This window comes from Balaenoptera ricei, chromosome 20, assembly GCF_028023285.1.
Source record: "Balaenoptera ricei isolate mBalRic1 chromosome 20, mBalRic1.hap2, whole genome shotgun sequence".
NCBI classification, from domain to species: domain Eukaryota; kingdom Metazoa; phylum Chordata; class Mammalia; order Artiodactyla; family Balaenopteridae; genus Balaenoptera; species Balaenoptera ricei.
The window spans coordinates 11,468,735-11,493,582 of NC_082658.1; the positions used below are offsets into that span (position 1 = coordinate 11,468,735).

The 24,848-nt window shown below is 43.1% G+C and overlaps 1 protein-coding gene across 5 annotated transcripts in view; it reads left to right on the forward strand.

The window, feature by feature from the left end:
* Window positions 1–24,848, forward strand: part of RPTOR (regulatory associated protein of MTOR complex 1) — a 344,195-nt gene that overhangs the window by 87,301 nt on the left and 232,046 nt on the right. For all 5 annotated transcript variants that reach the window (XM_059906939.1, XM_059906941.1, XM_059906940.1 and 2 more), the window contains exon 3: window positions 11,256–11,338. In XM_059906939.1, coding sequence (XP_059762922.1) covers window positions 11,256–11,338 — 83 coding nt within the window. The remainder of the gene's footprint in view (window positions 1–11,255; window positions 11,339–24,848) is intronic.

Below are 24,848 nucleotides of genomic sequence, written 5' to 3' on the forward strand. Positions count from 1 at the left end.
ATGTGGGGAGGGAGGTTGAGTGGTTAGGATGGGGCTTAATTGTAGAGAAGGCTCCTGCAGGATTCTGGCTCCCTTCCTAGGACCCTCAGGTACTGGGAGGGTCGGGGTTGGGCCATTAGCCAGAGCGTTACTGCCACAGGCCGTACAGCTGAGGGGCTCCCAGCTCTATCCTTGAGCTCAGTGAGATGAAATGCCTCTCACTCTGTGCGCTACTACTTATAAAATGTATGTAGATGATATTATGGCTAATAGAATACAGAGCCGTTAAAAACCGTTTCTGATTTCAGTGGCCTTTTTGCCGTTAAGTACTTTCTCAAGCAGAAATTAGTTACCCAACTGATTAGTGGCAGAGTCCTTGAAAGACATATAAAGAAATTTGCACTTGATTTGGGAGGCAGTGCTCAGTTAATAAGTCGGTGAACAAATACTTAGGAGATGTCCACTAAATACAAGCTACAAAGAAGTACAAACGTTCCTTGAGCAGTGAGCTCTACATGTTCTAAAATTTCAATTTGTACTGAAGGATAGCATACGTTCAGGAAGGTGCACTGATTCAAGTATGTAGTTGATAAGTTTTCCCAAACTGATCAGACCCAGATCAAGAAACAATATTATCAGTGGCCTGGAAGCCCATCTTGTCTCTTGTCACCTTCCAGTCACCCAGGCCCTGGGCTCCACTGTATTGACAGCACCTGTTATCTCTGCTGATTTTGCATGTTATCTAAATGGGAGCATTCAGGAGGCACCTTAGGCCTTTTGGGGGAGTGACATCATAGAAGCAGTATTTTAGAAGGACTCACTGCGCTGGTCTGTTGAGAGGAGACAGGTCAGTGGGTTGAGAGGAGACAGGTCAGTGAGCCCTACTGCACTCCCTGGCCTCTGCCCTCTGCTCCCTGCAGCGTCTTCAGGAACTGGCTGGGAGCAGGGAGTCTCAGTAGTGTCAGCACGAGGTGCTGCTGGTTGGAGCAATACAGTCGTAGTTGATGGTTGTAGTGACCATCACGTAGTGACCAACGTAGTTGCAGTGATGGAGCGCAAGGTCTTTTGAAGGAAAATTGGATAGGACATGGTAGTCGGGTTGTGTAAATGTGAAGAAGATGGGGAGGTAAAAAAGGCTCCACTTTTTGGGCTGGCTGAATGCCAGCACCACCAGGAACCTTTGTGACCTTGGACTAAGTCATTTGACCACTTTAAGCTTCAGTTTTCTCTTCTTTGTTATGAGGTGGGTTGGACTAAGTCCATGTCATTGTGAAGTTCTAAGCATCATGAAATACAGAGGGTTATGCTGAAAAGCTTGCAGGCAGGAAGATTTATCAAGAGCTAAAATTTTATGCAAATGCCAGTTACCATCTACTTTTTTTTCCATCCATCTATCCACCCACCCACCGACTCACTCACTCACTAACTCACTTCGTTCATTAAGTAGAAACCCGTGAAGGCATTAGAAGAGAAGTGTTTTATTAAGACAGAACTACAATTTTAAATTTATGTTCTGTCCACTTCACCCCACATCAGATTGATAACATTGTCAGCAGTGTCCACCCAGGAATTTAATTTTAGTTTACTTAAGTTATTTAGTTGTTTATTTTAGTAAATGCAGTATTAAATGCACCATTTTAGTTGTCCTCATTCTTTCCCTCTCTTCACCTCCCCCTCTCCCACTCGCTGTCATATTCTTGGGAGGAAACCATAAAACTAATTGACCGCAGGGATTCCCAGTGGGTTGGATGTGACAGCCTCACTTAGTTGATCACAGCCTGATGGATGGCCGGTAGCTGCCCCTGCTCCTCCCTTGGGTGGTGGTATTTTGATCCGAGACCAGGGGAAGAAGAGTGGGTGCTGCTGTCGGCCGCCACTACTGGTGAGGCTCCAGTGTCTGCTGGGCCATCGGTGAGGAGCACAGAGAAGTGTGGCATGGCTCTCTCCAGCTCCCACATGCTTTCCACATGCCCTCGCTGGGAACAGTGGGGAGAGGAAGGGGCAGGTGGGGGCCTGGGCTTTCCAGAGGGTGAAGTCCAAGGAGGAGGTGTAGCTTTCGTCCTCCCCGCACTCTGGGCCTTGGAACTCCCTCCCTCCCTTTGCCTTTGTCGTGGTTCTTTAGAGGATGTGCCTAAGAGCTGCCACTGATCAATGTGATTCATGGGCAGGCCTTTATCTTTTTACAGAGGAAACCACTTCTGTTCTCTTAGCCATAGGTCACCTATGGCCAGAGCGCTGACCACAAGGGCACTGCATGGAAGTGTGGATGCATGAATTAGACGCGTTCAAACCAGCTCTGACATTTACTCTGTTGGTCATCATGCACAGGACATAACCAGCTATTTGATGGCTTCAATTTGTTGAAGCTGTTTTCTGCTTCCCTTTGCTTTGGTTCCCTTTGCTCTGTTTCCCTTCCTTATGCACTTAGGTGGCCCATAATTTTAACTTTTCAGATCCCAATTCATTCCTGTCTCTTGCCGGTCTTGTGATTCAGATTACAGCAGCGTTGATTGCTGTCATTATAATTCTTTTGAGACCCTAACACTCTGTTCCTACCATATCAGAGAGAGCTAAAGATTAACATCTAATTTCTTTAGTTATGGATTAAAACACGTTTACCATAATTCTTCCAGATAAGTTAGTTATAACCCAATTTTCACCAGGTTTCCCTCAGCCAGAGCTGCTCATCAGGTCACTGGCCTCTTCTGAAGCTATTGAATTAGACTTTCCAGGGTGGGGCCTGGCGACTCTGTGAAGAGTCCTTGATGACTTTGACATATCCATGGTAAAGGCCCCTTCCAGCTCTAAAGTCCTGTTACTTAATTTTATAATTCATTTTTGTGTTATTTTATTTTTATGAAGGTAACATATGCATATCTTAAAAATCGAAGAGTACTAAAAGGTAGATTAAGAAAGAGCTCTGTCCTGCTCCCACCCTTCCCAGAGGGGCTACTCTGATTGAGTCCTTTCTTGTCTATGCATGTATATATAACCTTTTCCCCTGTAGTTGCAAATTTGCTAAATTTTCTGTGAACTTATGAGTTTATTTTATTTTTTACATATATTCCAGTACATCTGTCAAATGCTATCAATATTTTTTCCAGTGCTCAGATAATCTGTTACTTTTTAAAAAAACACTCCTCTAGCTCCTGTTGGGCTCCTTGGTCTCTGGATCTGGTACATGGGTGTCTTGTGGTTTCTCTTTTTCTGGTTCTCTCTGTCTGTTTCTCACTGTCTCTCTGTCTCATTTCCTGGATTCTTTGTTGCCTTCTTTTGTGGCCTGTTTCCCAAGAAGAGGAACATGAGATACAGGTTTTGTGTTTACATGTCTGAAAAGACCTGTATTTTACCCTCAGACTTGACTATCAGGTTGAAATTATTTTCACAGAGGATTTGAAGGCATTGCTCTATTTTGTCCAGCTTATAATGCTGTTGGGAAATCCAGAGCTTTTCCCATTTCTGATTCTGTGTTTGTGATCTGATTTTTCTCTATGGATTTTTGTTTGTCTTTCTTTTTTTTTTTTTTTTGGTGGTGCCATGCGGCTTGTGGGATCTTAGTTCCCTGACCAGGGATCGAACCCAGACCCCGGCAGTGAGAGTCCTAACTACTGGACTGCCAGGGAATTCCCTGTCTTTTGTTTTTTAACAATTGGATTATGATGTGTCAGGATGTGGTTTCCTTGGGTTAATCCTGTTTGTGGTTCACTGAGCTTCTGGAATCTATTAGTTTACATCTCTTACCAAATTGGGGAAGTTAACAGACATTATATCTTCAACTACGTTTTGAGCTCTGCACTTACTTTTTCTCTTTCTGAGACTCTGATGACTCTAACATTAGACCTTTTGTTATTGTCCCCCAGTCCCTTTAGGCTCTTTTCTTGGGAGTCATTCCATTTCTACAAAGAGGAATCTCGAATTCTCTACCAGGGCGGGATTGTTCAGCGGTGGCCAGGAGGAGAGGAGAGATTAGTTGATATACTTTGTGGAAGACAACAGTGGCCAGGAGGAGGGGAGAGATTATCTGATATACTTTGTGGAAGGTAGTATTTGAGAGGGATACTTCCGGAGAGTTGGGGCAGAATTAGTATTAAAACATGGAAAACAAGGAGACTGAAAAACAATTCAAGAAAGGTGTCATTTTCATACACTACTTGGCTCAGCATTGGATAATATTTCCATAGGCATTACTAATGTAAAACACTGAATATTAATTTAATAAAAATGTGATGTGGTTATGTTGGGAGAATAGGGAATGGGGGAGTGGGATGGTGGCCGAAGAGAGGACAGTTCTGTCGTCTGAGAAGTGAGGCTTGGGATGTGGATGGAGGGGCAGGACTGCTGCTGTTTTGTTGAAAGCCTTGTGATGCTATCTGCCTTAAGTCAAGTATATATGCATAACTTTGAGTTTAAAGAAGCCCATGGGAATGCTCTGGTTAAAGGGGAGAGGCTGAATATCCTAGAGCATGGAGTTTAGTGTCTGAGAAAGTGGAACGATCTGGAATCCAGAAAACAGAGTGGAAGAGTTAGTCACAGTTAGGAGGAGAATTAGATAAAAGACTTAAGTATTCTACCTATCCAGTAGTCTAACCTCTTCCTTTGAAAAAAATGCTTTCTGATTGAAATTAGAGTCTCTGTTGAAAACAGTTTCCTACAGCTGTTAAAGTGTGGTGTGTGGACCACTGGGGGTTCCTGAGACCCCTTCAAGGATCCACGGGGTTGGGACTATTTTGTAATAATGTTAAGATGTTATTGGCCTCTCACTCCCTCTTGCGAGAGCACCGGAATCACAACTAACTGCTGAACAATCATCGACAGGAAGACACTGGAACTCACCAAAAAAGATATCCCACATCCAAAGACAAAGGAGAAGCCACAATGAGACGGTAGGAGGGGTGCAATCACAATAAAATCAAATCCCATAACTGCTGGGTGGTTGACTCAGAAACTGGAGAACACTTATACCACAGAAATCCACCCACTGGAGTGAAGGTTCTGAGCCCCACGTCAGGCTTCCCAACCTGGGGATCCGGCAATGGGAGGAGGAATTCCTAGAGAATTAGACTTTGAAGGCTAGTGGGATTTGATTGCAGGACTTTGACAGGACTGGGGGAAACAGAGACTCCACTCTTGGAGGGCACACACAAAGTAGTGTGCGCATCGGGACCCAGGGGAAGGAGCAGTGACCCCATAGGAGACTGAACCAGACCTACCTGCTAGTGTTGGAGGGTCTCCTGCAGAGGCGGGAGGTGGCTGTGGCTCACCGTGGGACACTGGCAGCAGAAGTTCTGGGAATTACTCCTTGGCCTGAGCCCTCCCAGAGTCCGCCATTAGCCCCATCAAAGAACCAGGTAGGCTCCACTGCTGGGTCGCCTCAGGCCAAACAACCAACAGGGAGGGAACTCAGTCCCACCCATCAGCAGACGAGTGGATTAAAGTTTTACTGAGCTCTTCCCACCAGAGCAACACCCAGCTCTACCCACCACCAGTCCCTCCCATCAGGAAGATTACACAAGCCTCTTAGATAGCCTCATCCACCAGAGGGCAGACAGCAGAAGCAAGAAGAGCTACAGTTCTGCAGCCTGTGGAAGGAAAACCACATTCACAGAAAGATAGACAAAATGAAAAGGCAGAGGACTTTGTACCAGATGAAGGAACAAATAAAACCCCAGAAAAACAACTAAATGAAGTGGAGATACGCAACCTTCCAGAAAAAGAATTCAGAATAATGATAGTGAAGATGATCTAGGACCTCGGAAAATGAATGGCGGCAAAGATGGAGAAGATGCAAGAAATGTTTAACCAAGACCTAGAAGAATTAAAGAACAAACAAACAGAGATGAACAATACAATAGCTGAAATGAAAAATACACTAGAAGGAATCAATAGCAGAATAACTGAGGCAGAAGAATGGATGTGACCTGGAAGACAGAATGGTAGAATTCACTGCCGTGGAACAGGATAAAGAAAGAAGAATGAAAAGAAATGAAGACAGCCTAAGAGACCTCTGGGACAACATTAAATGCACCAACATTCACAGTATAGGGGGCCCAGAAGGAGAAGAGAGAGAGAAAGGACCCGAGAAAATATTTGAAGGATTATAGTCGAAAAGTTCCCTAACATGGGAAATGAAATAGCCACCCAAGTCCAGGAAGTGCAGAGAGTCCCAGGCAGGATAAACCCAAGGAGAAACACGCCGAGACACATAGTAATCAAATTGACAAAAATTAAAGACAAAGAAAAATTATTGAAAGCAACAAGGGTAAAACGACAACATACAAGGGAACTCCCATAAGGTTAACAGCTGGTTTCTCAGCAGAAACTCTACAAGCCAGAAGGGAGTGGCACGATATATTTAAAGTGGTGAAAGGGAAGAACCTACAACCAAGATTACTCTACCCAGCAAGGATCTTATTCATATTCGACAGGGAAATCAAAAGTTTTACAGGCAAGCAAAAGCTAAGAGAATTCAGCACCACCAAACCAGCTCTACAACAAATGCTAAAGGAACTTCTCTAAGTGGGAAACACAAGAGAAGAAAAGGACCTACAAAAACAAACCAGTAACAATTAAGAAAATGGTAATAGGAACATACATATTGATAATTACCTTAAACGTGAATGAATTAAATGCTCCAACCAAAAGACACAGGCTCGCTGAATGGATACCAAAACAAGACCCATGTATATACTGTCTACAAGAGACCCACTTCAGACCTAGGGACACATACAGACTGAAAGTGAAGGGATGGAAAAAGATATTCCATGCAAATGGAAATCAAAAGAAAGCTGGAGTCGCAATACTCATATCAGATAAAATAGACTTTAAAGTAAACAATGTTCCAAGAGACAAGGAAGGACACTACATAATGATCAAGGGATCAATCCAAGAAGATATAACAATTGTAAATATATATGCACCCAACATAGGAGCACCTCAATACATAAGGCAACTGCTAACAGCTAAAAAAGAGGAAATCGACAGTAACATAATAATAGTGGGGGACTTTAACACCTCACTTACACCAATGGACAGATCATCCAAACAGAAAATTAATAAGGAAACACAAGCTTTAAAGGACACAATAGACCAGATAGATTTAATTGATATTTATAGGACATTCCACCCTATAATGTCCTATATTACACTTTTTTCTCAAGTGTGCATGGAACATTCTCCAGGAAAGATCACATCTTGGGTCACAAATCAAGCCTCAGTAAATTTAAGAAAATTGAAATCATATCAAGCGTCTTCTCTGACCGCAGTGCTATGAGATTAGAAATCAATTACAGGGAAAAAAACATAAAAAAGCACAAACACATGGAGGTTAAACAATATGTTACTAACTAACCAAGAGATCACTGAAGAAATCAAAGAGGAAATCAAAAAATGCCTAGAGACAAATTACAACAAAAACACAAGGATCCAAAACCCATGGGATGTGGCAAAAGTAGTTCTAAGAGGGAAGTTTATAGCAATACGACCCTACCTCAAGAAACAAGAAAAATCTCAAATAAACAATCTAACCTTACACCTAAAGGCACTAGAGAAAGAAGAACAAACAAAACCCAAAGTTAGTAGAAGGAAAGAAATCATAAAGATCAGAGCAGAAATAAATGAAATAGAAACAAAGAAAACAATGGCAAAGATCAATAAAACTAAAAGCTGGTTCTTTGAGAAGATAAACAAAATTGATAAACCTTTAGCCAGACTCATCAAGAAAAAGAGGGAGAGGACTCAAATCAATAAAATTAGAAGTGAAAAAGGAGAAGTTACAATGCACACCACAGAAATACAAAGCATCCTAAGAGACTACTACAAGCAACTCTATGCCAATAAAATGGACAACCTGGAAGAAATGGACAAATTCTTAGAAAGGTATAACCTTCCAAGACTGAACCAGGAAGAAATAGAAAATATAAACAGATCAATCACAAGTAATGAAATTGAAACTGTGATAAAAAAAAAACTTACAACAGGGCTTCCCTGGTGGCGCAGTGGTTGAGAATCTGCCTGCCAATGCAGGGGACACGGGTTCGAGCCCTGGTCTGGGAAGATCCCACATGCCGCGGAGCAACTAGGCCCGTGAGCCACAACTACTGAGCCTGCGCGTCTGGAGCCTGTGCTCCGCAACAAGAGAGGCGGCGATAGTGAGAGGCCCGCGCACCGCGATGAAGAATGGCCCCCACTTGCCGCAACTGGAGAAAGCCCTCACACAGAAACGAAGACCCAACACAGCCATAAATAAATAAATATATAAATAAAATATTAAAAAAAAAAAAAAAAAAAACTTACAACAAACAAAAATCCAGGACCAGGTGGCTTCACGGATGAATTCTATCAAACATTTAGAGAAGAGCTAACACCCATCCTTCTCAAACTCTTCCAAAAAATTGCAGAGGAAGGAACTCTCCGCAATTCATTCTACAAGGCCACCATCACCCTGATACCAAAACCAGACAAAGATACTACAAAAAAAGAAAATTACAGACCAATATCACTGATGAATATAGATGCAAAAATCCTCAACAGAATACTAGGAAACAGAATCCAACAACACATTAAAAGGATCATTCACCATGATCAAGTGGGATTTATCCCAGGGATGCAGGATTCTTCAATATATGCAAATCAATCAATGTGATATACCATATTAACAAATTGAAGAATAAAAACCATATGGTCATCTCAATAGATGCAGAAAAAGCTTTTGACAAAATTCAACACCCATTTATGATAAAAACTCTCCAGAAAGTGGGCATAGAGGGAACCTACCTCAACATAATAAAAGCCATATGCAACAAACCCACAGCAAACATCATTCTCAATGGTGAAAAACTGAAAGCATTTCCTCTAAGATCAGGAACGAGACAAGGATGTCCACTCTCACCACTATTATTCAACATAGTTTTGGAAGTCCTAGCCACGGCAATCAGAGAAGAAAAAGAAATAAAAGGAATACAAATTGGAAAAGAAGAAGTAAAACTGTCACTGTTTGCAGATGACATGATACTATACATAGAGAATCCTAAAAAATGCCACCAGAAAACTACTAGAGCTAATCAATGAATTTGGTAAAGTTGCAGGATACAAAATTAATGCACAGAAATCTCTTGCATTCCTATACACTAATGGTGAAAAATCTGAAAGAGAAATTATGGAAACAATCCCATTCACCATTGCAACAAAAAGAATAAAATACCTAGGAATAAACCTACCTAAGGAGGTAAAAGACCTGTACTCAGAAAACTATAAGACACTGATGAAAGAAATCAAAGATGACACAAACAGATGGAAAGATATACCATGTTCTTGGATTGGAAGAATCAATATTGTGAAAATGACTATACTTCCCAAAGCAATCTACAGATTCAATGCAATCCCTATCAAATTACCAGTGGCATTTTTTACAGAACTAGAACAAAAAATCTTAAAATTTGTATGGAGACACAAAAGACCCCGAATAGCCAAAGCAGTCTTGAGGGAAAAAAGTGGAGCTGGAGGAATCAGACTCCCTGACTTCAGACTATACTACAGAGCTACAGTAATCAAGACAATATGGTACTGGCACAAAAACAGAAATATAAGATCAATGGAACAGGATAGAAAGCCCAGAGATAAATCCATGCACCTGTGGTCAACTAATCTATGACAAAGGAGGCAAGGATATACAATGGAGAAAGACAGTCTCTTCAGTAAGTGGTGCTGGGAAAACTGGACAGCTACATGTAAAGGAATGAAATTAGAATACTCCCTAACACCATACACAAAAATAAACTCAAAATGGATTCAAGACCTAAATGTAAGACCGGACACTATAAAACTCTTAGAGGAAAACATAGGAAGAACACTCTTTGACATAAATCACAGCAAGATCTTTTTTGATCCACCTCCTAGAGTAATGGAAATAAAAACAGAAATAAACAAATGGGACCTAATGAAACTTAAAAGCTTTTGCACAGCAAAGGAAACCATAAACAAGACAAAAAGACAACCCTCCGAATGGGAGAAAATATTTGCAAATGAATCATCAGACAAAGGATTAATCTCCAAAATATATAAACAGCTCATGCAGCTCAATATTAAAAAAACAAACAACCCAATCAAAAAATAGGCAGAAGACCTAAACAGACATTTCTCCAAAGAAGACATGCAGTGGCCAAGAAGCACATGAAAAGCTGCTCAACATCACTAATTATTAGAGAAATGCAAATCAAAACTACAATGAGGTATCACCTCACACCAGTTAGAATGGGCATCATCAGAAAATCTACAAACAACAAATGCTGGAGAGGGTGTGGAGAAAAGGGAACCCTCTTGAACCATTGGTGGGAATGTAAACTGATACAGCCACTATGGAGAACAGTATGGAGGTTCCTTAAAAAACTAAAAATAGAATTACCATATGACCCAGCAATCCCACTACTGGGCATATACCCAGAGAAAACCATAATTCAAAAAGACACATGCACCCCAATGTTCATTGCAGCACTATTTACAACAGCCAGGTCATGGAAGCAACCTAAATGCCCATCGACAGATGAATGGATAAAGAAGATGTGGTACATATGTACAATGGAATATTACTCAGCCATAAAAAGGAACGAAATTGGGTCATTTGTAGAGACGTGGATGGATCTAGAGACTGTCATACAGAGTGTTATTACTTTTGAATGAATAAAGATATATTTTAAAAATTTCTCATCTAAATTTTGAATATAGTAAATGCCGATAGATACAACCACATAAACAAAAGTTCTTTGGAATACTCCACGATTTTAGAGTGTGAAGAGGACTCAAGACCAAATACATTTCAGGACTTGCTGGTCTAGAGCTATTTGCTCTAGAAGCTCCTCCTGAAGTGAATAGGTAAACCCGGAATGAATAGGTGTAGAGGACCCCTCGTCCACAGGGTCTCTGTTTCCACAGAAGCACAGCCTGGGCCTGAATAGGAGCACAAGAATAAAGCAGTAAGAGGGCAAGAGAACTGTAGGTGCTGAAATAACAAACGTGGATGAAAGGAAAAAATCACGGGGCCAGTGATGTTAATAAAAACAATTTTCTCTAGAAGGATGAAGAGTTGTGGCTTTTCAGCCTATTCGGGTGCCTTAGCGGTTCCATAAGTCTGGCTAAACACAGGTAAACCTCAAGCCCTGTTGTGTTGTCTTTAGTCAGAGGTGACTTTGAAGTGACTTGTGTGAGAGGCAACTCTGAAAGAGAGGTTTAGCAAGGAGGAAATGCACAAATAAAGAACTTTCTCCTTCTCATTGCTTTCCCAGATCCTCTGTCAATGGGTCCTCAGAAAGCCCTGGAAACCATTGGTGCGAATTTACAGAAGCAGTACGAGAACTGGCAGCCAAGGGTAAGCTCTTTATTTGCTTTCCTTTTTCTTTCTTACAGGGAAATTTATTTTCTTGGTTTTAAACAATCTTTGAATCCAGATCCTCACCTTGTATAATCCAGTGATTGGACACTCCCCGTGGCAGGCTTGCATCCCCTTTCTGTCTGTTGATGTGCTCCACGGATTCATAATGAAGCACATGCCCTAGTGTGAGCCATTAATTGGATGGTCTGTTATTTATTTTGCCTATGCTTTCCCCTGAAATATTTAGAAAAGAAAAAGTATTTTTCATGTTACTCTTAAATCACGGTTTTTATTTTACACAGGAAATGTATTTTCAGTCATTTTCTGCAACCTCAACTAGTTAGAGCTATTTCTCCCATCTTCAATTTTCAAATAGTTGAGGAAAAAAGCAGTCAACATTCAAAAGATGACACCTGTTATATGCTTTGCCTTTGATTCAAAAGGTAAGGTTCTTTTTAGGGAGTCTGTTACCAGTTACTGTGTCTTTTGTTGCCTATATCTTACCATTTTTAAAAAAGAAAAGTGGTATAGAATATAACAACTCTGTCAGATTGCCTTTAAGATCTCAAGTTATTTGTAAACCACCCAAAGACCTATTTTCTTTAGTCTTTCTCATTAACTAGTTTGAGGATTTAATAATTATAATAGAAAGTTAGAAATCTGGGGTGTTTATGTAGGTGCCTTTCCATAAAGCTTTGTGTGATACTGGTTCTGGAATTATCTACAGGACGTGACAAGGAGGGGGTGGTGAGCAGGTGGCCTTGCCGGCGTGCCTCCCATGGGTCTTTGCTTCTCCTTTTCGGGCGTAAGCCTAATGGGAATGTCTTGGAGAACCAGCAAACACTTGCTTGCCTGGGATTTTCGTTCGTGGATTATTTATCCACGTGATCTGGATTTAGGAATTCTTCATGGATTATTTACATTCCAAGAGAAGAGAATGGCCAGGAATAAATTTGTTCCTGCCTGTGATGGTGCCCTTGGTAATTTTTACTGTTGCTCATGGTGCCAGGTGACTAATGTCACAAAACATCTCTGTGCCACTGGTGTGTCCTTGTGCTTTGCATTTCTAACTTTTCAAGTCAGTAGTAATGGAATCTTGTCCTTCCTTCCCCCCTCCCCTCCCCTCCCCTCCCCTTCCTTCCTCCCTCCCTCCCTCCCTCCCTTCCTTCTGCGTGGCTTGTGGGATCTTAGTTCTCTGACCCGAGATCGAACCTGCGCCCCCTACAGTGGAAGCGTGGAATCTTAACCACTGGACCGCCAGGGAAGTCCTTGGACTCTTCTTCTCTAGAAGGCAGTTTCTTAGTGGAGATTTTCACCTATGTCTAAAGGCTTTGCTTTTTCCTCCCTCAAATTTGTTACCTCTTGGTGGTTTATATAAAAATTCAGTAGCATTTTTCTTGAGAGTACAGTGTGTTTGGATGAGGACCAGAAAGATATTTAGATGGTGTGTTCCTTTGAAAATAGTCGAGATGCCCGGTGTTACCAGTAGAAAATAGTTTCTTTGAGGACTTTGAAGGTACTCCAGGCTAGACAGGCACTTAGGGGTGAGTGAGAGGCGTAGACAGACCTTATAGTCCACGTGGGACAATGTGCACAGGTAATATCGGAAGACGTGATGTCACTGGCAGATGGAAGGTTGAGAACCAGCACTACTGAAATTTAAAAGAATGCCTTTCTGACTTAGCTACTTCTGACCATCCTCTGGGTTTGACTTCATGCTTTTGCTCTTTGCTAGACACATTTGTTTAAAAAAGAACCTGACCAGATCTACTGATTGTATTCTTCATAGGAAGGGTCTCTGCTGTTTTAATTACTTTCTTCCTTTTAAAGAATTATTATATAGAAGATATAGTCTTTTAGAATGCATGTTTAGTATATGAAGACATTATATGTTTATTCCATTTGGTGTGATGTGTAATTTTTGTGTGTGTGTGTGCTAAGAGTTGATTTACTGCTAGCTTTATTAGTAGTTTAGCTTGGTAGGTATCAGTAAGTTCATGCTAGCTGACAATAAATGGAATCTTCTACAGTAGGATTATTATTTTTTTTAATCTAAATTTCTGTCTATGAGCAGATCTCTTCCATGCTATCTGGAAGAGGCATTAGCATGTAAGGCAGGTAACATTATACATAGAGAAATGATTGCAGATCCAAAAATGACAGTGTAGAATCACTTAATAGGACTGAGAAATTACCTTGCCAGGATAGTGGGAGGGCTAACCTTGGGTGGCCAGTAGCAGTACAAAGGGGTATAGTCCTCTGGGTAGATGGTTGTTAGTCTGAGAAAATTTGGTAAAGTTAGTGGGGTTTCAAGAACAGATCTATAATGTAATTTTTTGAAGGAGAGATAGTTCAAAGGGCTAATGAGGGAGAATGTTTACAGATTATTGGATGCCTAGGAAAAGGTGCCAGCGTACCAGTGTGGGGTGGGATTCCATCTGGGTTGGTTTATAAAGTAGAATTGGAATAAAGTATCAGCTATAGCCTAGAAAGAAGCAGTTCCTGCAGACAGGGTGGGATCTTTTGCCTGCATTCAGGAAGCAGACACAACAATGAATACTTAATATTTTCTTTTTTGAATGCCAAGACCATTACATTCATTTTTAAGTACTATAAGAATGTTTAAAATGTTGCTGCTACAGACTCTTAGTGGGACTTGTGTATTTCAGAGACAAGCCTAAGGTAACAGTGCAGCGGGATACCTGACTGGCTCGCTGGTATCAGTCGTGGGGCTGTGCAATATTCACTGGGCAATAATGGCACGTTTCCTGGTGCAAGTGCACACTTCTCTGTTCTGCACACCTTCACGTGGGTTACGGGAGAGGGAGGGAGGCCTGGCATCCGATGGTGTGGTTTTCAGAGTGTGTCAGCCTCATGCTGCCTCATAGAGTTTGCACAAAACGTGAGGCAGTCACCAAGCTCAGATGTTTGTGCCTGGGCGCCTGGTTCCTAACTATAAATCAGGGTCCTTTGAAACATTGCAGAGCAAAACACACACCACTTTATTGCACTCTACAGGGCTCTCGAGTTTTCTGCAGTAATAGAGAGAGGTTGGCTGCATCTGCAATAAAACAATGGGAACGTTATTAAATTTCTAGACCTTTGATGTAGATACCCATAGATCTGGTTTTCTCTCTCTGTGTCCTGTACGGCAAGACTCAAAAAGGTTGGGCCACTGGAAATAAGGTCATTTTCATTAGTGTTTGCAGAAATCTTTGCATGCCTCCATGTTGCCGTGGATGGGAGCAGGCTGGGGAATCCTGTGACTTCCATCTCGTCCAGGGAGCGCAGAAAATCAACCACTGAAAACCATTATAAGCATTATAAGAGTGGTACCTTGATAAGCTGATTTCCTTCCTGGTGTTAAAATCCTTCTGGTTTTTCCTCTTTACTTTTCTAGCTTTAACTATTCAAGATTAAACATTTTGATAAAGGTGATTTGGGGTCAAGAAGGAATTTAGAGAAACCATGATGATGATGTTTTTTTCTGAAGCTGCCGGACTATCTGGCCCAGGTTTCCTTGACAGGCCGATTGAGCCCTTTTCTAAATAATTTATCAGTTTGCCATGGGTGAAATATTTCTCCTGATTAAATTTAAGACTTTGCCTTATTACCTTGTAGGTACATAAATTTGTGTTTCTGCGGGAGATTGAAGGAAAAATGCCAACTGTTGTTTCAGCTGAAAATCCTGCAGTTAAATAAACCTCACTCGGTTCAACATAAGTCTCAACTGAAAGTTTTATTGGGAGATGGGAGCAGGAGATTATAAAGCTGAGCGTCTACAGTGAAGAATTTATCTTTTTAAGACTTACTAACAAATTGGGGGGTTCTGGCAGTTTAGTACAAGGTGTGATTTAGGGACTGGGGCTGGTGGAAGATGGCAAACAAATGGTCTTGTCTCTCCGTTGTTCTTTCCCCAAAGAGTTTCCAAGCCACCAGCAAAGCCACAGCACCTTTCCTTGGGCTGAAATGCAGTTCTCCTGGGTGGCTTGAAAACAAATGTAATGGGAATATCGATAACTTCCTAAGGTAGGTGAAGACATTTGGCAAGACTTCCACTGCCGGCAGGTGTCTGAAGTGACCCTGACTGAGCCCATTTTGTCCGGTGTGCATGTCCACGAAAGGGGACGGAAAGTGCCCTTTGGCACCTTGCTGTGATGCGCCCTCCTCCAGCCAGGCCTCGGGCGGCCCATGCAGTGGTTGTGGGGGAAGCCGAGGTGCTGGACAGCCTCAGTTAATCCTCACGGGACCAATCTTAGTTACCACATGCAGGACATTTGGTGCATTGCACGTAGCAGGTTCTCAATTTCAGCCTTCCCTTCAGTTCGTCGTGCTTCTCAAGTCTGTCAAGCGGTCAAGGGATGAAAGTTGGTTTTACTGTTAGACGGATGCATTTTCACAGAGTTTCCTGCCAGGTGGAATATGTGTAGGGACATGTGTCTTCCTGGAACAAAGCAAGCCTCCACCACCCAGTCCATCATCAGAGCAGAAATAATTGTTGCGTTTTAATTTAAGTGACAATCACCCTTTCCTTCGTATTGATCACAGAGTCGTCTGCATCCTCTCAGAGCATGCGTGAGTGAACTGCAGTGACGATTCTACCTCGTGGCGGGAGGAGAGAGTTTGAGGAGGAAGCCGGTTGCCAGGGCCAGTGGACAGCTTCGTTCGTGTTTTGGGCATTTGCCAGCTCGTCCTTTGGGTTTAGGCACAGCTGCTGTTTGCAGACCCTAACACTTCTTCTGTGCAGCAGTGTCTCCTGGTGGGGTTATGGTTAGGATGCTGGAGTCAGGCTCCTTGCCTCCTCCCAAAAATGGGCCTGACAGCTCAACCCGCCCACCCCGAGGAGAAGGAATCCCATGGCCGCTAGACAAGCTGCCAGGCATTTGGGATTGACTGTAGAACTGGTGGGTGTTAGGGAACGGGCTCTCAGTCCAGTTTGCTTGGTTGGGCTTTGGAGCCCACTGCACTGCTGGGTGACTTGCCACCGCTGGCCTCCTTCCTGCGGTGGTCACGGTGCTTGTGACCCACAGGCTGTGGCGCCTGCCCCTTTGGGGGGTGAGAGTAGGGACAGAGCAGCAGATATTGTTAATACAGACAACTCTCCTTACCCACCCCCTTCAGTGCTTTGGAATGCGTTCTCTACGGGGTTGCAGCAAAGAACCTTACGCAAGTGGGTTCTCCCTTTTCTTGGGATTTTCAGAGTCAAATGTAGAAACTCGAGGAAGAAACCAAGTTTGCCCTAGGACTGTGTTTCCCACCTGGGAGGTGCTCCAAAGAGATCTGTAGAATAGACCAAGGTGGATTGTTTCTTGTAGTGACTCTGCTTGGGGCAGTCATGTTATGACCCAAGTCCCAAATTGACATTGCAGTTCAGCCAGTGAAAATGGCCCTGTAAGGGAGATCGAGAGCCCTCCTAATGCCATTGTCACACTGTCATTCGCATTCTGCTGTCCCCTAGGCCAGCCAACTCTCCCTCTTCTTGCCTTCGCCAGCCCTTTCCTTTCCTTGGGTCCTAAGGTTGGGCTTGTTTGTGTTTTTGTGACAAACTGCAAATAAGGACTCATAGCCAAAGGCAGAATTGTGAATGGATGGCTCACAGTTTACATAATTCAGTATCTGCTGTGAAGCACTTTGCATCCTGTACTCATTAAATTTGCATGACAGTGTAGACAAAGTCTTCTGGTCTTCTTGGGGTTAACTGTTATGTTTTCACAGTTTCACTTAATTGCTTTCTGCCCGGAATGTTAAGATTTGTACCTGTGACAAACATTTTTTTTTATATTTTGCTCTGGCCTTGACAGTGTTCCCAGACTTCATCTTTACCCCTCTTTTCAATCACTGCTCACCTGACAGCTTTTCCATGTACCGGGTTCAGTGAGAATTCTGATTTATGCTCATCAGCTGAAAGTCTCCTCTTTAGCCCTGCCCACATACCTCCCGTCTTGCCCTGTCCCCAGAGGCCAAGGTATTGGAAACAGCCTCTGGATGTGGAGTTTAGATTCTGAAGCATCTTAGCCAAACTCCCCTACTAAATCCATCTCTCACTGCTTTTCCTAAGAGAGCATAAAGGCCTGGCCATCCCTCCGCCAACACTCAGAGCAGCTCAGAGGTCTGACCTGGGCATTCTTTTAAAAACACAATAAACACATGAAAATAGAAGAAGGAAATCATTTTGCAGCCCATCTGGAGGATGAATAGCCTATTGGGGCTGGAAGAACTCTGGCTCTTTCTGGGGAGGGGTGAGTTCACGGCCTGGTAACCAGGCAGAGAACCTGGGCTGGTTGGATTTTGGCTTTGCTACTTCCTAGAAATGTAACTTTTAAGATTTGTTAACTGTGGGCTTCCCTGGTGGCACAGTGGTTAAGAATCCGCCTGCCAATGCAGGGGACACGGGTTCGAGCCCTGGTCCGGGAAGATCCCACATGCCGCGGAGCAACTAAGCCCGTGCGCCACAACTACTGAGCCTGTGCTCTAGAGCCCGCGAACCACAACTACTGAAGCCCACGTGCCTAGAGCCCGTGCTCGGCACCAAGAGAAGCCACCGCAATGAGAAGCTTGCACACCACAATGAAGAGTAGCCCCCGCTTGCCACAACTAGAGAAAGCCCGCGTGTAGCAACGAAGACCCAACACAGCCAAAAATAAATAAAACAAATTAAAAAAAAAAAAGATTTGTAAGTGTGGAAGAAGGGTTAATGGGGAAAGTGTCTGCACCAGGAGGGGCCACAGCGCTATGGGCAGATCCCTACTTTCCATGAGAGTTGGAGACCCTCTCTGTGAAGTGCATCCCCCAGGGGCTCACCCTCTCTCCAGCTCCCCGCTCCTGGCTAACCACCTCTGTTCCCTGCTCTCCTCTATGAACTGACCTACTTGAGGGGTCGTAGTTTTAGAGACAAATACAGGCTTAACTCTGTCCTTAACTAGCCTCTCCAGGACATCGTCTCTCACCTTCATGTTCCTTTTAACAAGACAGTTATCTCTGTGTGTGTGACAAATTGCAAATGAGGACCAAATGCTGTCAGTTTGAAACTAAGACTGCAGCTCAGATGTCTGGCATTCACAGATTTCATGTGCAGGGCTGGTTTCCTGAGTTAACCTGGAGGCCCAAGATGCAGGGCTCTGTGTAAACAGCTCTGGAGGACGTGTGAGGATGGAAATAAAGATGTCTGAGGAAGTGCTGGTTCTAAGTCAGAAAGTAGAAGGTGTGGTGCCTTAAAGAATGGAATGTGAAATTTGGAGATGGCAAGGAGCCCACCGTATGCTCACCATGTGTAACTGTGAAGAGTTGTCAAATTATATTCCAGCCAAATGAGAGAGTGCTGATCAAGGGGGAAATGAGAATGGATTGGAGGGGAATGGCCACTTCTGTTATACTTGATTTCATTTTACACGGGAAACTGTATGTCTCAGTGATATTCGTGAGTTGGGGCTTCACAAAGGTTTCTGGACACCCTGTCTTAAATGTCAAGGAGTTACTTGTTGGTGTGATATATAATGGAGATTTTTAAAAAATTAAGATAAAGTTCACATAGCATAAAATTATAAATGGGATCATACACTATGTGGCCTTATGTGTCTGACTTCTTCCACTTAGCATGATGTTTTCAAGATTCATCCATGTGCTTCATGTTGTTGTATGTATCAGTAATTCAGTCCTTTTTATAGGTGAATTACATTCCATTGGCTGAATAGACCACACTTTGTTTATCCATCTGTTGATGGACATTTGGGTTGTATCCACCTTCTGGCTATTATGAATAATGCTGCTGTGAACAGGATGTAAAGCACATGGCCCAACCAGGAGGGTTATATAGGACTTGTGTCAGTGTCATCAAGGAAGTTTCTCTTTTAAAGGGCTGCATGTAGGGCAGGTTCCTTGATAGATTTTTAGTTATAAGCTTTGTTTTGATTAAAAACATTTTTTAGCCAAATTTCAATAAAATTCAAGGAGAGATCATAAATGATTGAAGAGAAATAGCTCAAGATTTGAAGAAATTTAAAGCATCATCAAGGAGTGCTTTGGAAAACATTGCAAATAAATTGGAAAACGTGTATGAAAGGCATAATTTTCTAGGAAAATCAAATGGCCATAATTGACCTCAGAAAAGATAGAAACTCAAAGTGAGTCAATAAATGTAGAAGAAATTGAGAATGTTGTCACAGGGGTCTTCTCCCACTCCTCCTCCCTCCAAAAGATTTCAAACTTTGGAGGAACACAGAATTCTAAGGCTATTTGACTTCTATTATGAGAAGACTGAAATGTGGTAAGTTTAAAAAGCAAAGCACAAAAGAAAATGTACTCAGCAGTCTTAGAATATGCATATGTAACTTATAGAAATTCAGCTGTTTCTTCTTGTCAAATTAATAGTGTAGGTGTGTGTGACATCTGTGTACATGGATGTGTTCGTGTATGTATGAGTAGGTAGGTTGGTCGTTCGCTTGATCTGCCCATCCTTCCACTCGTGCAAGTGCCCTGGAGTGAACATAATGGGAGATGAGCCTGTGGCTCCCCTAGTTGTTCACTGTTTCCACTTGCCTTGTGACATCTTGCTGTGTTGCTTAATTCTAGTCCCACCAACATGTAGTTACACAGATAATCCCTGAAATGATGCACAAAACATTTGTCATGGTGAGTTTGAGGTAGATGCAGAAGAAGACTTTTACCCTAAATCCCGTACACCTTGCATTTAAAAATCATGACTATGTATGACTTTAATAATAGACATCTGATTTAAAATACCTGTTCTCCAAGTATCACTTCATGTAGGAATGGGACTGTGAGGCAGAAGGACCCACATGTTACCGGCCTGGGTTGTGAAATCCACATGTAGTTCGTCCTGCCACTTCTGTCCTCTCTTGTTTCCATGCATTGTGTGTGTGTGATGTAAGCAGCTAGAGAGGCTATTGCCCGGGGCCTGCCTTCAGCCATTTATGCCTTGGGGGCAGCTTTTGTTACTCTCCCATCCACAGAGGTTGACTTGAGTCTGTCAGAGATGGCTGGTCCCTCTGTCTGTAGGACCAACTGCAGTGAGAGCTGTTTGGTGGGGAGCACCGCCCAGAGGGCAGCACCCTGAGGACAGTGCAATCCTTGCAGTCACCACCCTGAGGCAGTGGGGGGCAGGTGGAAGGGTCTCTGCTCAGCAAACCTGTTCCCTTTGACTGTGTTTACCTGCTCCATGCATTAAAGTAGCTAAGCTTATTAGGGGCATTTAACCCAAGAAAAACAACCAATGGTGAGAAATCAGTTTGTCTTAGTGGAAGGAAAAGTGTTATATTGAATACTCTAAGGAAAAAAAAAATAAACATCTTGAAAAAAATAAACATCGGTTATGTATAGCACCTTAAATGTTAATGTGAGGGATCCTGTAGTCAGAAGATAACAGCCTGTCTTAAAGGGGTTTACAACCCAAAGAATAGAGATGGCTAATCATCTTAAAATTGATACTTGTACCTGTCCAAGTGGTCCCGGTGCTTTGGGGGTGTGTACATGCAGTGTAGACTCCAGCTGGCTGTGGGTCACAGGTGTGTGAGGGGCCACTTTGGGGCTGAATGCAAGTGTGAGGGCGACACTTCTTTAATAATTATAGGTTCTTGGTATAGCCTCAAATGAGAGGAAATAGTGGTTTTACTTATAATTTTAAGATTTTCATCATTGTTAAAAGTCACTGTTTTTAATACATAAAAAGTAGGTAAGTGAACACCCAATTCATTGACAAAGAGAGTTGCAGGTAATGGAAGTGACCATTAGTTTACTGTCCTCTTTTCAGGAAGATGACTATCTAACCAGTGGTGTCTATACTTTTCCATACTCATCCTAGAGTTGCAGATGTGGAACTCAGAGGGAGAGCGATCTGGGGTAGCTTAGTGTGGGCAAAGGGTGTTCCTGCCTTCATTGCCCTAAAGAAATTTCTTGTTTTACAAAGCTGCTCTTTAATTAATGTACTTAGTGATAACTCCCTAACAGTTAACACAGCATTTGCTTGGGAGTCAGGAGACCTGTTTTAATAGCGCTGAATACTTGCGACCTTGGATAAATCTCTAAAATTCATTTCAGCTTTAAAATGCTCTCGCTCTAACAAGAGTTTATTCTTATCTATTTAATGAGACAGAATAGTCTGTATTAACGATTAAAGTCAGATGATCTTTTTAGAGGCAAGCGTTTTGGACAGCATTGGGTCTGATTTCTGCAGGACACACAGGAGTAGGAGATGGGGATTATACAGTTCCTCTCAGTGTTTTAGTCGTCTTGAAAATTAGAAGCTCCTTTATTTTTAAAACTCTACTGTTCCTTGTTTTAATTTGAGTATGTTTCTACTCAGCCGATACGAAAATTTTCACCTTTTAAACTGAGGGAGAAAAAACAGAGCGATTGACCAGGGACCTTGTGGAATTCCATTGGGCTTGTAAGGGAGGGCTTTGGGCTGGTGGGCCTGTGGGGGACCTGGAGACTGTTGATGGCAGGAGCGGGCTCCAGGAAAGAGCAGGCCCCAGCTTTGCAAAGGAACATTTGAGAGTGCGCCTAGGGCCACAGCAGGCATGTCTGCCTCTGAGGGAAGAAGGAATCCAGGTTTTTAATATCTCGGGACCTGATCTTTTATTCCTTTGGCTGTTGTCTTGGTCTGTCAGGACTTTTGTTTTGACGCCAGAGGAAGCAGCTGACTTGCCCTCATATCCCCAAAGCACTCAGAAGGGCTTCAAATGAATGCATAAAGGATGAGCTAGTCTTAGTTTGCTAGGGTGACCTGAGGCTGGTTCTGTCACGCTGCCCTCTCCTCCACTTGGCCCGTCTGAGGTGCAGCCAGGAGTGTAGCTGCCCTAGGAAGCCCTGAGCGCACAGGCTCTCTGGAGGCTGCATTCACCTACTGGGTTACAGGCCTTTCTTGCCTTTTAATGGGAATGTTTAGTCTGTTTTCATTTAATGTAATTAGCAACACATCTGGGTTTAAGTCTACCATTTCATTGTTTATTTTGTTTTTGTCTCACCTGGTTTTATTGCTTTTTTCTCCTTTTTTGACTTCTTTTGTAGCAATCAGGTTTTATAATATCATCCCATCTTCGCCTTCTGTTAGTGACACACTGAAGACTGTATGAGCTATGTATTGATGTATCATCTATGTGTTGGTTTAGTGTAGCTCTAGAGGTCTCTGCACACGAGTATTTTAAGTTAGTGCTTCTACCATTTTTCATACAGTGCAGGAACCTCAAAACATCTCACCTCCCGCCTTTACTCACTTTCCCCCTGACTGTGATGTCAGTGTCATGTGTTTTAGTTCTATGTTTATTTTAACCCTACAAGACAGTAGTGTTGTTTTATACACTCAATATTTATTTAGATATATCCATTTATTTACCCTTTCCAACACTCTTTATTCCTTCCTGTATTTCTGTCCTTCTGCCAGGGATCATTTTCCTTCAACCTGAAAAACTTTATTTAATATTTCTTTTAGTATGAGTCTGCTGGAAACAAATTTGTTTAGTTTCTTTTTGTCTGGAAATGCTTTACTTTTACCTGTGTTTGATTTTTGAAGGATATCTTTGCTGGGCACAGAATTCTATAGCAATTTCCTTCTTTTGGTGTAAAGGGGTGTTTTTTTGTTTGTTTGTTTTGGTTTTTAGCTTTTGTTTTCAGTTTAAACAAGTTTAAAAGTGTTTCTCCCTCATCTTCAGGCTTCTGTCCTTTCTGTTAAAAAGTTGGCTGTGAGTCTTAATAGTTGTCCGTTGAAGGTAAACCCCCGCCCCCCCACCCCGACTTAAAAGCTTCTTTCTTAGTTTTCATCATTTCGCTGCAGTGTTCTTGGGGTGGTTTACTGCGTCTTTATCCTTTATGGTGCTTCTTGACCCTGTGGCTTAATGTTTTTTGTTAGTATCACTTCAAATGCCACCTCTGTCCCTTCTCTCCTGGAACTCGAATAAGAGTATGTTAGGCCTTTTTGCTGGGTCCCATATGTTTCCTACATTATGTTCAGTTCTGGATATTGCCTGCTGACCTATTTTATAGCTCTCAAATCCTCTTTTTTATGGTGTCTAATCTGCTACTTAGCAAACCTACCAAATTCTTGATTATATTTTTTTATTCCATAATTTCCATTTGATTCTTTAATGATTCCTGGTCTCTGGTGAAAATATCCTTCCACCTTGTAACCTATTTCCACGAAGATATCAGCTGTCAATTCTAAGGTGCCCATTCTCTTCACGTTAACATCTCTGGAATCGGGATGTGTGTCATAATCAGTGCTGACACGGGTGTGGACTCCGGGGTGTGACTGGACAGGGGTCAGTCGGTCAACTAGCTGTAAGGCCCACATGTGCAGAGAATAGGAGTCCCGGATGATGAACGCAAAGGACAGAATCAGATCCCCTGAATGGGGGTCTGTGACCTGGAAGACCCCCAGAGACTGCCATGGAGATGTCACACCCCCCTGCCCATGGTCTACGGGGTGACACTGAGTGAAATCGTGTGGGTCGATGGCTCTGAGGGGCAAGTTGGCACAGAGAGTGGGATTCTGACCGTGAAGGAAAGTGTGGGAATACCCGAGTCAGTGGCTGTGGCTTATTTTTTCTTTACATATCCATACAAGGGCGATAAATGATAAACCTGTCCGATTCAGTTTACAGTAGCTCTTTCACTAAGTATCAGGTGTAAGTTCCAGGTAATGAGGAAGCGTCGTGCCAAGTTGAGTCGGCAGCATCTTCCCTTAGTGATGCATGAAGCAGTGGCACGTCTTTCAGTCTGTAGCTTCTTAGATTCTATGAAGAAAGAGCATCTATTTGATATAAGTTATAACCACACCCCTTGAGGAGCTGAGCTGGGAGAGGGGCTCCGTGATGTTTAATGATGCAGGGAGCCCCTCTCCACCATGGCCACCGGCGGCTTCCCCTTGTGCGTGCCAGGCTGTCGCGTCCCTTCCTGAGGTGCGAATGCCTCCATCTCTGCCACACTCGCAGTCAGTGAGGGAGACGCACTCGAACGTCCTGTTGCTCTGGAGTCCCTTGCTCTCGCTCCCCAAACCGCCTCATCCCAGCCTTCCCACTGCCGTGACACCAGCACCCCCATCTTCTCCCGCACCCCCCTCCCCCAAGTACCTCAAGGTCAGTCTTGTTCCGGTGCCAGTGCCGCTTACTCGCCTCCTGCTTACAACAAACAAGTCAAAACGTGATCACGTTCCACCCCCACCCCAGCCACCCTCTGGCCTGGCGTTCCTCCCTGCCAGCCCGCCGCCTGCGGGAGGGTGTTCGTCCCTCTCACCCCCGTCTGCCTCTCCCCAGTTCCTCTGCTACCTGCTCATTTTTTGCACGTTCTAAGGCGGCTGCTTACCCACCTGGCTTAAGCCTCTCTTCTTCATGCGTCTTCTGTGTCAGCCCTGGGCTCTGGAGCTCCAGAGCAGGAATGGAGATGGTGATGGTCAGGCTTGAGCCTGAGTTAGGGATCGGGGGTGGCCGACTTGGAGATTTGGGGGAGGTTGGAAGGGACTTGCGCCGAGTCAGGGTTGCTCCTGGAGTCTTCAGCT